General features: G+C 41.0%; 2 protein-coding genes, 1 long non-coding RNA gene and 2 other non-coding genes across 13 annotated transcripts in view; 1 reads left to right on the top strand and 4 right to left on the bottom strand.

Moving 5' to 3' along the window:
• Window positions 1-2744, bottom strand: part of LOC139786814 (beta-1,4-glucuronyltransferase 1) — a 38886-nt gene extending 36142 nt beyond the window's left edge. The window contains exon 1 of the mRNA XM_071725926.1: window positions 1775-2744. The gene's annotated coding sequence lies outside the window, so the exon portion shown is untranslated. The remainder of the gene's footprint in view (window positions 1-1774) is intronic.
• A 984-nt stretch (window positions 2745-3728) lies between these two features.
• LOC139786845 (carbohydrate sulfotransferase 5) lies at window positions 3729-10536 on the top strand. 5 transcript variants are annotated; one of them, XM_071725960.1, is made up of 8 exons: window positions 3729-3924; window positions 5309-5439; window positions 6158-6214; window positions 7151-7284; window positions 7361-7596; window positions 7676-7874; window positions 7981-8160; window positions 8343-10536. In XM_071725960.1, exons 1-8 carry the CDS (start codon window positions 3870-3872, stop codon window positions 8662-8664), a joined length of 1314 nt encoding a protein of 437 aa, XP_071582061.1. In that variant the 5' UTR covers window positions 3729-3869; the 3' UTR covers window positions 8665-10536. The 5 variants fall into 5 exon arrangements, with proteins under 5 accessions (XP_071582061.1, XP_071582078.1, XP_071582051.1 ...); XM_071725977.1 differs by having other exon boundaries at window positions 3789-3924; window positions 5293-5439; XM_071725950.1 differs by lacking the exon at window positions 3729-3924 and adding an exon at window positions 4531-4721 and having other exon boundaries at window positions 5293-5439.
• On the bottom strand, window positions 10526-14628 carry LOC139786919 (uncharacterized). Of its 5 annotated transcripts, none has more exons than XR_011722466.1 (11): window positions 14468-14628; window positions 14042-14137; window positions 13303-13365; window positions 12754-12814; window positions 12432-12514; window positions 12113-12198; window positions 11637-11740; window positions 11385-11454; window positions 11145-11204; window positions 10895-10936; window positions 10526-10617 (listed from the first exon to the last, which is right to left on the bottom strand). It is a non-coding gene; the product is annotated as an uncharacterized lncRNA (long non-coding RNA). The 5 variants fall into 5 exon arrangements; XR_011722467.1 differs by having other exon boundaries at window positions 12432-12496; XR_011722472.1 differs by having other exon boundaries at window positions 12754-12811.
• LOC139787469 (small nucleolar RNA SNORD31) lies at window positions 12891-12956 on the bottom strand. Its single transcript, XR_011722647.1, has one exon. It is a non-coding gene; the product is annotated as a small nucleolar RNA SNORD31 (small nucleolar RNA).
• LOC139787468 (small nucleolar RNA SNORD31) lies at window positions 13437-13502 on the bottom strand. Its single transcript, XR_011722646.1, has one exon. It is a non-coding gene; the product is annotated as a small nucleolar RNA SNORD31 (small nucleolar RNA).
• Window positions 14629-14706: the final 78 nt, after the last annotated feature.

Raw genomic sequence — 14706 nt, 5'->3', positions numbered from 1 at the left:
CTTTCCTCGTGAAAAGGCGCCGATAAAATTGAACGAGTCGACGAACGACGCGGATGAATCGCGGAAACCTCGCAAGGGCGATTCGGTTTGCGTTACGTAAATTAATATTAATTTAATTCAACTTAGTTGTTACTTAGCCGACGCGGCAAATTGGATAAACGCGTTCGTGGATCGCTTGGCGTGTCGTCCATCATTCGCCTAACGGCTGAGTTACGATTGTATCGCTTGATAAATGTTCCCCGAGCTGATAAGTTTCGCGTATCGCATAAAGATGAGGATATTACCCATACTTAATAAATAACGTAAACAATGTATGATGTATAAACAGTATAAATCAATGTAAAATCAAGAATTTCTCGATACACGCATCTTAGCGTTTGGAAAAAAACAAGGCTCTAACGACAGAAAACTTGCCATTAGAATTATATTCATTTCTATAAATGTTAAATGAGGCTCGAGGAAAAAAACCTAGAATTCTTTATTTTAATTAGACGAAGCGACTTTCGTCATTTACGTCAATGCATCTCAAATCGTTTTGTTTAGAATTATATTTACTTCTATAAATGTTGAATGAGGCTCGAGGAAAAAAAACCTAGAATTCTTTATTTTAATTAGACGAAGCGACTTTCGTCATTTACGTCAATGCATCTCAAATCGTTTTGTTTAGAATTATATTTACTTCTATAAATGTTGAATGAGGCTCGAGGAAAAAAACCTAGAATTCTTTATTTTAATTAGACGAAGCGACTTTCGTTATTTACGTCAATGCATCTCAAATCGTTTTGTTTAGAATTATATTTACTTCTATAAATGTTGAATGAGGCTCGAGGAAAAAAACTAGAATTCTTTATTTTAATTAAACGAAGCAACTTTCGCCATCTACGTCAATGTATCAAATCGTTTTGTTTGCTTGCGATTAAGTTTTCATTAATTGTTCATTAATTGTTCAATTAATCGCGTTGGACCAATAACTTGTAATTTAATTGTTATTAGCTACACTTCTCAGCTATGTGATAATTATCTTGCGGAGGCGATCTACGTAATCATTAATGATTCATCGCATCGTCAAGTTTACAAAACACTCTATTTACAATACTTAAATTGAAAAACTGAGCCGTATCGGTCATCGAGCGGCTACAGAAATCAATTATACATGCCGTAATCGCGAAAACGATCTGAATCACAGACTAAAGTCCAGCTAATTATAACACATTGTTTTTGCGTCGCGCAAGACGCCAGAATGTTGCCACAAAAAACTAACGTCAAAATAAGCGTTGTAGGCGTAAATCTCGTTATCCTGTTAATTTCGTGGTGTCCAATTATTACTCAATTTGAGTGGTTTTTTAGTCGTTCCTATAGATCGCCTCCTGCTCCTCGATACGCCGTTAATTCAACTAAAACAATGGAGTTAAAACAATACTGTTCTGTATTAAAATAATAAATTTCGACACACATGGTAAAATAAAAAAAATGTTATTCAACTCAAGGCTTAGATTTCACCCTTTAATATTTAACAACGTAAACGTCGCGATGCGTAAATTGTCCGAATTGTACGCGTTCTCGGTCGCTGAAATTTCGAGCCGCTGTCTCTCGTTGCCGGAACGGTCGAACGGTGGAAAATTGAGACCCTCGGGACGGGGCGTCGAGCGACGAACGGCCGGCGGGATCGGCGGCCCTTGGACCACTTTCGCGGACGCAAACGTTCGCCCCGTCCGCGTCGCATCGACTCGCGACGCGGTGCAGAGAGCGAAAGAGACGAGGAAGAGGTACTCACCAGCAAGCAGCGGCAGCGGCAGCGGCAGCGGCGGCGACGGCGACGGCGGCAGCTCAGCCTCGCATTCTTTCGGCAGCCCAAAATGCTCTTCTTCTTCTTCCTCCTCCTCCTCGCCTCCGCCTCCTCCCCCCTCGTCCTCGTCCTCCTCCAGGGCCGCCCGTTCGTCGGGACGTCGAGCGGCAGATGGTCGTGGCGGATTGTACCGGGGATCGCGCGGCGCACTTCCCGAAATCCTCCTCCGCGTCCTCCCGTCGTCGTCGCGCGGAACGGAACTCCGCTCCTCGCGCTGCTGGTCACGCGGCGTCAACGCGGGGAGTAACGCGGCGCGGCGCGGCGCGGCGCATCTCGCCGGGACGCAGTTTCTTTTGTTTTTCTTTCTTTTTTCTCGTTTCCTCCTAACGAAGGATCCCTCGCCTCTCCGGATCGACGACGACGATGCGGACGACGAAGATCGCGCACTCTCTCTCTCTCCCTCTCGCTTAATCGCGAGGTGTTACCGGTTCGGAGCCGGGACGGAGCATAACGAGTTTTCGGCTCGCCCCGGCGCGACGGGTGGAAAGGGTTGAGAGGGGTAAGCGGGAGAGAGACGCTCGCGCGAGAGCGTACGTTGCGCGTATGTATGTATATACGCGTGCGTGCGTGTCGTCGAGAAAGCGGCTACGAACGAGAACGCGGCGCGACGAACGAGGGAGAAGAGGCTGATAATTCGATGCTCCTCGGCTGGACGAAAGTGTGGCTACGCTTCGCGCGTCATGTCCGTCGGAGGGGGGGGAGAAAAAGAGAGAGAGAAGAGAGTGAGAGAGAGTGATAGAGAAAGAGGGAGACAGAGCGCTGAGGGGGAAAGGGTTTACGCGCGCGCGCGCTGCGAGAGCAACTTCCCCGCGATAACGAACGCGCCGCTCGAATGTCAGCATCCGACTGAACTGAGCGAAGTGCGGCGCGAACTGCGCGCTGCGCGCTGCGCGAGCGGCGAAGCGCGAACGAGCGAGGCGCCGCGCGGCGCCGCCCGTGGCGCCGCGTGGCGGCCGCCGGGCGGACCGTCGTGACGCGCGTCGATAATTGCACAGCGATCGCTAAAAATCCGTGAAAAAATGTATATAAAAAATGAAAAGTATATAAGACATTTGTGAAAAATATATAGGAAGTTGTATGTCGGAACGTGACGCTGTCGATGCTAATAAGATTAGTCGATTGTTTCGCGTCTGTCAGGCGGGGAAAAATTTGAAATTTCAAACGAAGCGCGTTCGAGAACATAAGAACGATAACTGCAATACTGCAGTGCAATAGCGTAGGAACGAATACGTTTTATCCTATCGATCGCGGCGTTTTATCAACGCTTGGAAAGGAGAGTATCGTTGATCGTACCATATATTTCTACAATTTACACGCTCCGTAAATCTTCAAGAATGTTAAACGAGATCTCTAAACATCAGCTACGCTATTAAGCGTTTCAGGCACTTAATTAAAGGAAAATTTCTCTCGTATCGAGTAAAAGTAGGTCTATATATCTATCTCGGTCGTATTTACAGTGCACTTTCTGCACTTGACGCAGCACAGCCGCATGCACATCCAAACTTTCAGGAAAAGAAGAAAAGACTTTTTAAATAAAAACAACGATCAAAACGGAGCCGAATCGTGCGGATAAATTCGCAGTTTGTCGCGTCGCGCTCGCGAGTTTCTCGCCTCGCGTTTCAGCCTTGCTTTTGCGCCATGAAGCGAACGGGGAATATCGCCCCGGACTCCGGAAGGCTGGAGAGGGTGTAGAGAGTGCAGTCGCACTCTCGGGCGAACCTCGTGACACAGTGTTTTCGCGTACTGCTGCGCCTAGGCCGCCTAGTGCGCCTGGCACGAGCCCGCGCCCCGCAATACGGCGTCCGCGTTCGCCGTTGTCACACACACAGGCCGTTATATACTGTCTCTCGCCTGCGGGCGCGTCCGTCTCCCCCGAGCCCGTTAGTAGGCCACGCACGAGCGTCGCTGGCCGACGCGATGGACGTCGTCACCGTCGTCGTCGTCGTTCCCCGCTGCGTCCTCGCCGTCCTCGGCGCGGCCCGCGGCACGTCGCCGCGACTCCCGTCGTTGTCGTTCCAGCGTCATGGTTGAGCTGGCCGAACGTGCGGCGGCAGCGAGTGCACGAGCACGATTCCGAGGTGAGAGAAAGAAAGAGAGAGAGAGAGAGAGAGAGAGAGAGAGAGAGAGAGAGAGAGAGAGAGAGAGAGAGAGAGAGAGAGAGAGAGAGAGAGAGAGAGAGAGAGAGAAAATTTCGTTGCATTTGGCGGACGCGATAAAGAGCGCGGCCGCCACCTCCTTTTCCCCCTCCTCCTCCTGCTCTACCCCTGCCCCCGTCGACGCGAGCGTGTTCGCGGCCGTTGCTCGTCGCCGCGGCGCGGAGCGGAAAGCGGAATGGAGAAGCGGGAATAGCAGGATTCGCCGCGAAGCCGGAGCACAGCCGACGGAGACGAGCGCGTGCGAGCCGCGAGCACGCGTCGCCGTTCGCCGTCACTCTCGTCGGCTCTTCCTCTCCGTCTCCGCACGTGCACGTGCGACGTGCGACCCCCCCGTCGCGCGAGCGAGCCGATCCCGCTTTCAACATCCTCGCTATTCGCGCGAGCGAGCGCGCGAAACGCAAAAATAGCGCGAACGCGAGGACGCGTGTGCGTAAACGTGTGTTCGAAACTCGACGGGCGCAAAGTGCGCCAAGTTATTCTTTTTCGGACACGGAGAAATCGACGTGTGCTTCTTCCGGCGAGTCGCGCTCCCGAGGATCGCCCGCGGCGATTTCGCGCGGAGCGGACCTTTATTTCTTCTTTTTGCATAATTTCGCTATTATGCCACGTCGCGGCGACATTCGACGATTGCCGGCGTTCGGTTTCGCTGAGAGAACGTTTTCCGGCGACGGCGAGCGATGGCGAGGCCTCGTCTAGCGACGGATTTCATTTCGCGAAAGGTGAGACGAATCGGCCCGCCGCGGCCGCCCAGCAATTAATTGCGATCGATCGTTTCGTCGCGCTCGTGTCTTATCGTGGCCCCGTTTTATCGTCGGGCCGCGCGAAAGAGGAAAACCTCCCTCTCCTCCCCCCCCCCGGCCACCCTATTGTCGTGATTTTATTCAATCGAGATTACCGCCAATCCTTATCGCGATTATACGCGCTGGCATTTTAATGAGCGCGGGGAGATTCGGACTCGCGCGACGACGGTTTTCTTTTAATTAGTCGCGTTTAATTACCGCGGGCGCTTTCGCACTCTTTCGGTGAAGATAAAATAATGAATATTTATTTCTTTTCCCTCGCGTTTTCCCCTTCCATAGCCTCGTCGTTACTGCGATTTCCGTGGAAAAGTTCGATACGTCGTTCATTGTATAAATTTAAATATCGGGCGAATATTAAATTTTTAAAATTTTATCACGTGTTCTCGCAATACGTTACGAATAATTTATATTTTCCCGATAAATCGCGTTTCCGCTCCGCCGTCGCGTAAATTCAAAAAGTCTATATAAATGGTCTTTTGTCTTTTTCAAGTTCCTGCGCTTTCCAGGATCAAGGATGTCGAAGCGGCTGAGCTTCTACGGTCTGGTAGCCCTGGCGTCCGTCTGCATCTTCTTCCTAATAGCGTTTAACCAGCGCTACAGCAGCTACCTCGAGCATCGGCTGCAGCCGGTGATATCGGTCAGTAAATATTCGGAGGTGGGGGGATTGCTCTAAATTGAGTCACGCCAAACACACGCTCTTTCTGACGGTAAAGTCTTAAACTTTTGCACCCTAAACTCTTTTTCTTTATCCATCTGTCTTGACGCGAAGCGAAGACGCACGAAGGACCGACGCGCGACTCCTCTTTCTCCCTGTTTCCATCTCTCTTTGTGTCCGCCGTCCCCCTCCCTCTTTTCCTTTCACACATCGCTATCTGTCGCGTTTACGAAATATCAGAGGATCAACCGCGTCCTGAACGATAAGATATTTTGTCAACTGCAATATATTTTATCGGAGACCATCAGCTTGTTGGAAACCAAATCGACAGGAAGTTCACGACTTGCTGAAATTCAGTACCATATTTAACATTTGACAATTCGTATGAAATTTGAATAAGAAAAGACACCTGTAATATGATAATTCGAAATCAGCATGATCGCGCGTAGATTGGCACTTATTAATCACTCACCTTCACTCTTGACAATAGTAATCTCACGGTATAATCATGGGTATCTCGCTGCTCGCACCTGCATCCTTCAGAAACATCAAACACGCTACCTAGAATTGAGAAAGAGGGAGAAAGATCGTTGTTTCCACGTCACGATTGTTTCCATCAGCGAATATATTCGTGCTCACGACGCGAGACGCACAAACGAAACGCTAAAACGTCGATGCTTTTTTTTCTCTTACGATACAGGATATTGAGATAAGGCCGCGGACCACCAAAATCCAAGAGCCGGTAACGGTGAGCCAGGTATGCACGTATCGATCTGAATGTGCAAATACTGCAACTTGTTATTAATTGTTGTTTAGAGTGCCACTTATCGTTAGAGTGCTTATCGTTATCTTATCGTAATGTTGACACCGCAAGCATAGCGAAAGCTGTAACTAGCTCCTGTCCTTAGAAATAGAGACGACTCTTTTTTGCAATTTATTTTCCACGATGTTAACTTTAATAGTGTATAGTAAAATTGTGTATTTTTATCACTTCTTGAAACATACGTGTTTATATTTATAACATTATTAATTATATTGTTATTAACTGACAAGTAAGATGGAAAAAACAATTTATATTTTTAAAAATTTATATTTTTAATAAAGAAAGTTAATCCGCGTTTTAATAGATTTTATTTCCCTTCATTGCATGTGATGTCGTATATTAAGATCGATCGAATTTATTGAATTATTACTCTGTACAGCTTCTGCTCATTGTATATATATATGTATGTAAATGTTTTTATGTGTGTACCAGCTTTTTACTAACGTATGTCCTCTGTTTTTGGATTACAATTTTAAATGTTTATTCTGCTTGTTCATGAAATATGAACGATATTTGTTATCTTTATTACATGTATCTTATTTCTTTAATACGTATAGAGAGATGAAGATATATAAATATAGATACTGTTTTTAATGTAAACTAACATTTGTTAGTCCACGTGATTTTCAAGTTTATCTTCATTAAATTAGCGGAGTGTTTAAAAACTGTCTGCTACAGAAATCTGCTTTTATGTGATTAAATATCAATATGTGATTTTATTTTCCTGTTCGTTTATTTAGGACATGTATATCGCATACCCGTTTCAAAGTTAAAGTGTTGTTCTTTTAACCCTGCATTTATTTGTAATGTTGCTAACAAGTAACAAGTAATAATTCTCTGTTTAGTAATTGGTTTTAATTTGCTTTTTAGGCGTATATCACAGGATCCACGTACAATGACACGATCACCGAAATTCAGGAGGTGGTTGACCAACAAAGGAGGACGATTGCAAGAGAGATGGAAAATTATGAGTATCCAAACGGAAGATATGGGATAAATGTGAGGTAAACTACGCGCGCGAGAATGTAACTTTCGTATCGAATTTGAAAATCAGAACGTTTAACCATTACCCGTTTGCAGCAAGCTTGAAGATTTAGTGATGGAGAAGGGCGGTAGACCCATGAGAAGCGTAATTCTGACGAGCTGGAGAAGCGGCAGCACGTTTCTCGGCGACGTAGTGAACGCGCATCCGGCCAATTTTTATCATTACGAACCGCTGCTTGACTATGGAATTGTGCAAATCCGAGAGTCGCCGCTCGCTGAAGAATCCTTGACAAGGATAGTCTCTCTGTTGAATTGCGAATACAAGGAGCTCGGTAATTTCACGCATCTTTAAATTTCTATAATTTATCTCGAGGCGGATCGTTTAATGATTGCGTATAATTGTAATTACAGATCGGTACCTGGATTATGGGAAAACTCATCCTTGGGTATTTAATCACAACACGCATTTATGGCGGCAATGCCAAGCACATAAACGCATCTGTTGGGATCCGCGTTTCGTTTCTAAATTTTGCCGACTATTTCCGTTCCAATCGATGAAGCTCGTACGATTGAGGTTGCGAATAGCGGAAAGTCTTCTGGCCGAAGAAGAGTAAGGAATTATGTGATAACCGTAAAGCACGCGATGTTCTTTAGATCTAATTTGGACATTACGTTTCTTCGTACCGCGTAAAAACATGCGTTCATCTGTATTGCAGTTTGGGTGTGCGACTAGTTCTTCTCATTCGTGATCCGAGAGGCATTCTGCAATCCAGAAAACACAGGGAATGGTGTCCTACTAAGCCCGATTGCTCCGATCCGGCACTGGTTTGCGCAGACATGGTATCGGACTTTAGCGCGGCGGTAGAACTGTCAAAAAAATATCCACGTTCTTTCAGGTATAGCACCGCATAATCAATATAATCATACTGTTGCTTTGCCAGTCACTGTGCGTTTGCAAAAATTTATTCCGCGCACGATTTTCAAACGACTTATTAAAATCATCATATGCCTACACAAATTATAAATTTCATTAGTATGAAAGACTGAACGTTTATTAACATTCGTATGTGATAAACAGAGTGGTGCGCTACGAGGACCTGTCCGTGGATCCCTACAAGCACGTGAAGGAGCTTTACAATTTTTACGGTTTGAACTTTCACGTGAACGTGAAGAGATTCCTGGACACGCACACGAAGAACGACGTAGGCGGTGTGTCGAGCACCTTCCGGAATTCCAAGGTCGCACCATTTCACTGGCGGGCTGATTTAGACTTCGAGGAGGTTCGTGAAATACAGAAGGTATGCGCGACCGCCATGCGATTGTGGGGATATGTGATGGCCTTAAATTCCACACACCAAAAAGACTTCGATCCTATCACAAATTACCGGCTCCAGTTATGACAACTGGCAGGCGACATGCTCAATGTAGATATGATGTATAGTATATCAGTATAACGAACGGCAGCGGTCGAAAGTGCCGTAGTTCATATAAATATTCAGCGAAAGGTGCTAGCGGTCACTCAGGAAGATAGCCACGTAACGAGAATTAATGTTGATTTATTCGAAAGGGAAAAACTTACGGAATGCCGATTTTTTAGCTTTGTGAAACCGAAAAGAGGGCTACTTCTTTAAATGGCGACATATTCGAAAACGAGATTCGTTCGTAATTTTTCTATCGTATATCTAACGATCTAAATCACAGGGTGTAAGTAAATTCCTGAGAGCTTGACGTGCGACACAAATTATGTCTAACCATATCGACGCAAACGTTGCAAGTGCATTCAAAACGTTTCTAAATATTGAATCTTTCAAGAGAGAGGAAGGGTATTTTGTGTCTAATGTATAAACTATATTCATTAATATTAATTGTAATTATAGATAACTTGTAAAGAGATTTGTAATGATCATTGAATCATTATATCGTCTTTTTACATCTTTAAGAAATATTCCACATATGTAAGAAACTGAAATTTTTATATCGATTACGGTACACAAAGTATACCCCCTCCCTTCTTGGATTCATACTAATTTATCGCTAAAAGCAAGAGACGACCAAATTTAATTTTTTATCTTATTGATCAATGACATGATATTACTATATTACGAAATATATTCAATATGAAGCAAAGAATATTTATCTAATAAGAATTGTATCGTGTCCAATGACAGGAAAGATCTTAACCATCGATCGATGGTGAACGAAAACTGAATCTCATATAATGTTAGGATCGTGTTTTGCAATATCATGAATCAGCGGTGGTGTTGAAAATTTATTTCTGCGCCGTCTGACGGAAAATTTCTACCGATATTCAATGTGATTCACGAAAAGGAGAAGTGCGCAATATCAATTAGCTCGTTCGTGTCACGGAACACTCGATCTTATCTCTTGCTCATCGCGACGTTCCGAGGAAACTCTCGGGCGGCGTATGTCAAGGACAAGAATATGAGTTTCCACTCCACCGGCCTTCGATGCGGCCAACGACGAATTATTACGAGTATATAGACGCGACCAACTTGCCCGCAAACGCGTGTGATTTTTATAATGTACGACATGGTCGTAATAGCACTGCACACTTTAGATAAAAGATAGAAATATTACTGTGAGCTGTTTGTTGGCGATTTAGAATAAGAATACTTTTTTAAATCTTTACACGCTACATATATTGATTATCCTGAACAGCCTGGCCGGCTGGCTGGCACATTCTCCGTTATGTATTATAGTGTAATTACGTTATATCTTGTGTACTCGCGTCCTTGTGTTATATGCACCGAGCGCCAGATTATTATCAGCTCTCTGTGTGATCGATTAAACCTTCTCACGCGTTCACTTAAAGTAGAATCGATTTCAATAAGCGTATATTATGTTATTATATATAATAGAGTTTGGATATATTATGAAACGAGATATTATGACCCTACCACCTCCCCTTTGTTTTATTGGAGGACAGTCTTAACTCTCCAAAGTTCGAACCCTAATTGTTATTATTTACGTTGTTCCATTTATCACCCTGCATGAAACAAAGATTAACGAAATGAATGTGATGTTTCTCGTACGTACGGATGAGATCTGACTATAGCATTTCGCACAAGTTGACGAGCCACTGACGCGGACGCTAATGCAAATTCGCAATAACACCTTCGTGCAATCTCACGCCGTTATTATGTACTATTTCTCGCGGAATGGGTATCTAGTCCAAGAGGAACGCGTATTACTTCGCATTTTGTACCTTAGATGTAAAGGTTCTCCAATAAAAGAATCACATTTCTATGGAATATATTCGCTATTTATTTCATCTTGTCCATCATCTCTTGAATCTCTTCCCATCCATATCTTTCATTTTTTATCTTCTCTCCCTAAAAAGTAACACAAAACTTTTTAAGTAAACAAAATGTAGTAATTACAACTTGTGCAATTTATCCATTTGCTTCAGTAAGTTTCTAGTTATCACTACACATCATAGCGTATATTAATAAAAACATCATTTAAAAAAATAAATGTCAGAAATGTTTTTTAATACATTTATAATAATTTTTCTTTATTGAAATGACTTAGATCTTCCTTAATTTCACATTTAATAAAAAAAAATTTAGGAACATTATAAAATATATTGATGTTAATGATCTGTTTTACCTTGACGTCGGCTATCTTTAAGCATCAAAGTTAATAGTGCATCTGTAACAAAAATAACAATCTTAAGATCGAATACAAAAGAAAAAAATTCTTTTTTTCTACCAATAAAATCAGCGAGGGCAAGAACCAATCATAGATAATCAGGATAGCGTATATATTTCATAACATCACATTCTGTATCTTATAATCTTGTATCATGGGTCTTAAGTATTATTCATATAATTTAACTAGTATTTTCCTCAATATTTACCTTCAGGTATCTGTACGAATCACGCAAAAGGTCACATTGTTTCCGCAAATTAATATCGATCTGAAATTAAACATAAAATATTCTTTATATACAGTACTTGTACAAAAAAAGTTAAAATAATTAAATTTTGTTATCAGATAAAAAATTTTGCAGCAAGGGATTCTCAGACATATGCTTGTCAATTTTATAATCATCATACAATCAGAAATAAATATATTTAAAAAAACAAACAGTTCTTACTTTATTGAGAAAGATGTCATTTTGATGTACAGTACAAAAGGTCACATTGTTTCCGCAAATTAATATCGATCTGAAATTAAACATAAAATATTCTTTATATACAGTACTTGTACAAAAAAAGTTAAAATAATTAAATTTTGTTATCAGATAAAAAATTTTGCAGCAAGGGATTCTCTCAGACATATGCTTGTCAATTTTATAATCATCATACAATCAGAAATAAATATATTAAAAAAAACAAACAGTTCTTACTTTATTGAGAAAGATGTCATTTTGATGTACAGTTCGTTATCACTCAGCGAAATGACTACCTTTCAATTCTTTCTTGCACATTCTCCGTGCATATTTCTCACATTCTGGAAAAAGAAATTGTTTCCCTTAGTTTGGAAAGTTATTGCACTTATATTGCGCAATTAATGATACATATTGATACATCAGAAAATTTTTATCACCATCTTTTTATGTATGACAGGGATAACTAAAATTCATCATGTCTTAATTATTCAGACAATAAAGCTAATTTTCACAATATAACGTTATCTTTCTTATTAATGGAAATTAAACATAAAATATTCTTTATATACAGTACTTGTACAAAAAAAGTTAAAATAATTAATTTTGTTATCAGATAAAAAATTTAGCAGCAAGGGATTCTTAGACATATGCTTGTCAAATTTATAATTATCATACAATCAGAAAAAAATATATTTAAAAAAAACAATTCTTACTTTATTGGGAGAGATGTCATTTTAATGTACAGTTCATTATCATTCAGCGACTATCTTTCAATTCTTTCTTGCATATTTCTCTCATTCTGAAAAAGAAATTGTTTCCGTTAGTTTAAAAAGTTTTTCAATTCACTTATATTGCACAATTAATGATATATATTGATACATCAGAAAATTTGTATCACCATCTTTTTATGTATGACAGGGATAACTAAAATTCATCACGTTTTAATTATTCAGACAATAAAGCTAACTTTCACAGTATAACTTTGACGTTATCTTTCTTATTTATGGTTTTATTAAAAAATTTTAGACTTACGTTAATTCTTATTGCATTTCATGGTCTGGCCAAGATTTGCCATCATCCATTCTTCAGATGAACATCTAAAATGGCATATACTCCTATAATATATACATAACCCATGTTATATTTCTCTTATTTACACATTCTCATTGAAATTATTGCTATTCAGAAACAATAATCATCAAATGCATTCAGATTGACTGAGTGCGGTTTTATTCGTATATTCATCACGCATGTATTGTTAATTATAATTATCTTCATTATAACTGTGCTGACGAATATTACAAAACAATATATATATATTATTAAGTTTGAAGCAATAACATAGATAACTTACATGAACGCCCGAGTTGAAGAGGAAATTTGTAACAGGCCGCAATCCACTCCTCCATCTCCTTCTTAAATATGAGATACATGAATATTAAAATGTATTCTCTCCGTAATATATCAATACAAAAACAAGATAGAAACAATTTTATCAGTAAATCGTTTCATTCATAGTTCTCAGACTGGGGCGATTTTCTCATCATATTTTTTATTTGTAGATCTTATATTGATCGTAGAAATATCTTGTTTTCTTATGTTACATTAAAATACACAAAGCAAAAAATCGAATCTATTCGCAAACAGGAAATCTACTCGCGTGATCTTAGTCCGAAGCAGAAATTCTATTTTTAAATAAATTTATATATCAAATAAAGTTCTCAGACTGGAGCAGTATTTATCCATCATAAAATTTATTCAGATTGACTAAATGCGATTTCTCGTTCATGTATTCATCATGCGTGCATCGTTACTTATAAATTATCTCTATTATAAATGTGCTTAAGAATATTAGAAAACAACATATATTTTTAAATATAAAGCAATAACGTAGACAACTTACATAAATGCCTGAGTTGAAAGGGAAATTTGTAACAGGTCGCAATCTCCGCTCCTCCATCTCTTTCTAAATGAGATACATGTCTATTAAAATATATTCTCTCTATTATATCAATAAAAAAACAAGATAGAAACAATTTTATCAGTAAATCGTTTCATTCATAGTTCTCAGACTGGGGCGATTTTCTCATCATATTTTTTATTTGTAGATCTTATATTGATCGTAGAAATATCTTGTTTTCTTATGTTACATTAAAGTATACAAAGCAAAAATCAAATCTATTCGCAAACAGAAAATCTACCACGTGCTTCTAGTTCACATCAGAAATTATATTCTTAAATAAATTTGTGCATCCAACAATCAAAAGTTTTATGTACTCCATTTTGTGGAATAATCTCTCTGCGTTTAAATTACGTTTTAATAATTAATGGACAATGGAAAAACTCGAATCTTTTCACGAACAAGAAATCTACCACGTGCTTCTAATCTCCGCATCAGAAATTCTATTCTTAAATAAAGTGCAATAATTATAATCGTAGGTTTTATGTACTACGGTTTGTGAAATAATCCTTCTGCGTTTAAATTGCCATAATTAATGAACGAAGGACAAACTTTAATATAATAATAATCTTGAAGCGAAATGGTTCTCAAAATGTAACTCAAACGAGAGCCGAGCGGAGGCACAAGACGCCGGCGATGGATCGAGATCCTTTCTCAAACATAGGAGAAACAAAATACTCACTAAAACGATTGCGGTGACAAGCGCGAGCTGCTTAGCGGCTGCTCTTCGATAGGAGTGAAAGGCAGAGAAGGAGGTTCGGCTTTACAAAATCCAGCACTAAAAGAAAAACGGGAACCAAAATTTAGGCGATGTAGAAGCACCCGGCGAGGTCGTCGCCACGCGGATCGACGTGATCAGTGAGACGTAAGGCTTATAATCAAGAAACGATCATACGAACGAGACTAATGTGCTCATCATGTCGTGGCAAAACGAAAATAAAAAAAAAACGTGATCAAGCTCTGCGCTAATAATTTGAAGTATAATTGAAAAAATACATTCGAGACTGTTGAATTAAGGAAAAATCGTGCGCAGGAAGCTCGTCGTAAGATGCTTGAGCGAAGTGTGCACGCGGATGACGATGGATTTCGAAAACGATCTCGCGCTTACCTTTTCTTTCCGTGAAAAAACGGGACGCGCCGCGTCCCCCGAGAGCTCCAGCCGTGAAATGAACGAACTGAACGAAGCACGAAGCCGACAAAGCTAGCCGCTAGCGGCTAGCTGCGGCAGCGGCAGCCGCGCAGGCCGCGCTCGATAGGAATAGGAAGCTTCCGCAACATGGCGGATTCACATGAAGTTGTCGAGCTTGGTATTTCGACCAATCGCTGGGCTCGGCGCGTAGGAATTTT

The sequence above is a fragment of the Temnothorax nylanderi genome, unplaced genomic scaffold, assembly GCF_030848795.1.
Source record: "Temnothorax nylanderi isolate EJ_2023f unplaced genomic scaffold, tnyl_v1.0 TNYL_tig0009_pilon, whole genome shotgun sequence".
Taxonomy (NCBI): domain Eukaryota; kingdom Metazoa; phylum Arthropoda; class Insecta; order Hymenoptera; family Formicidae; genus Temnothorax; species Temnothorax nylanderi.
This window is presented reverse-complemented; position numbering and strand designations above follow the sequence as displayed.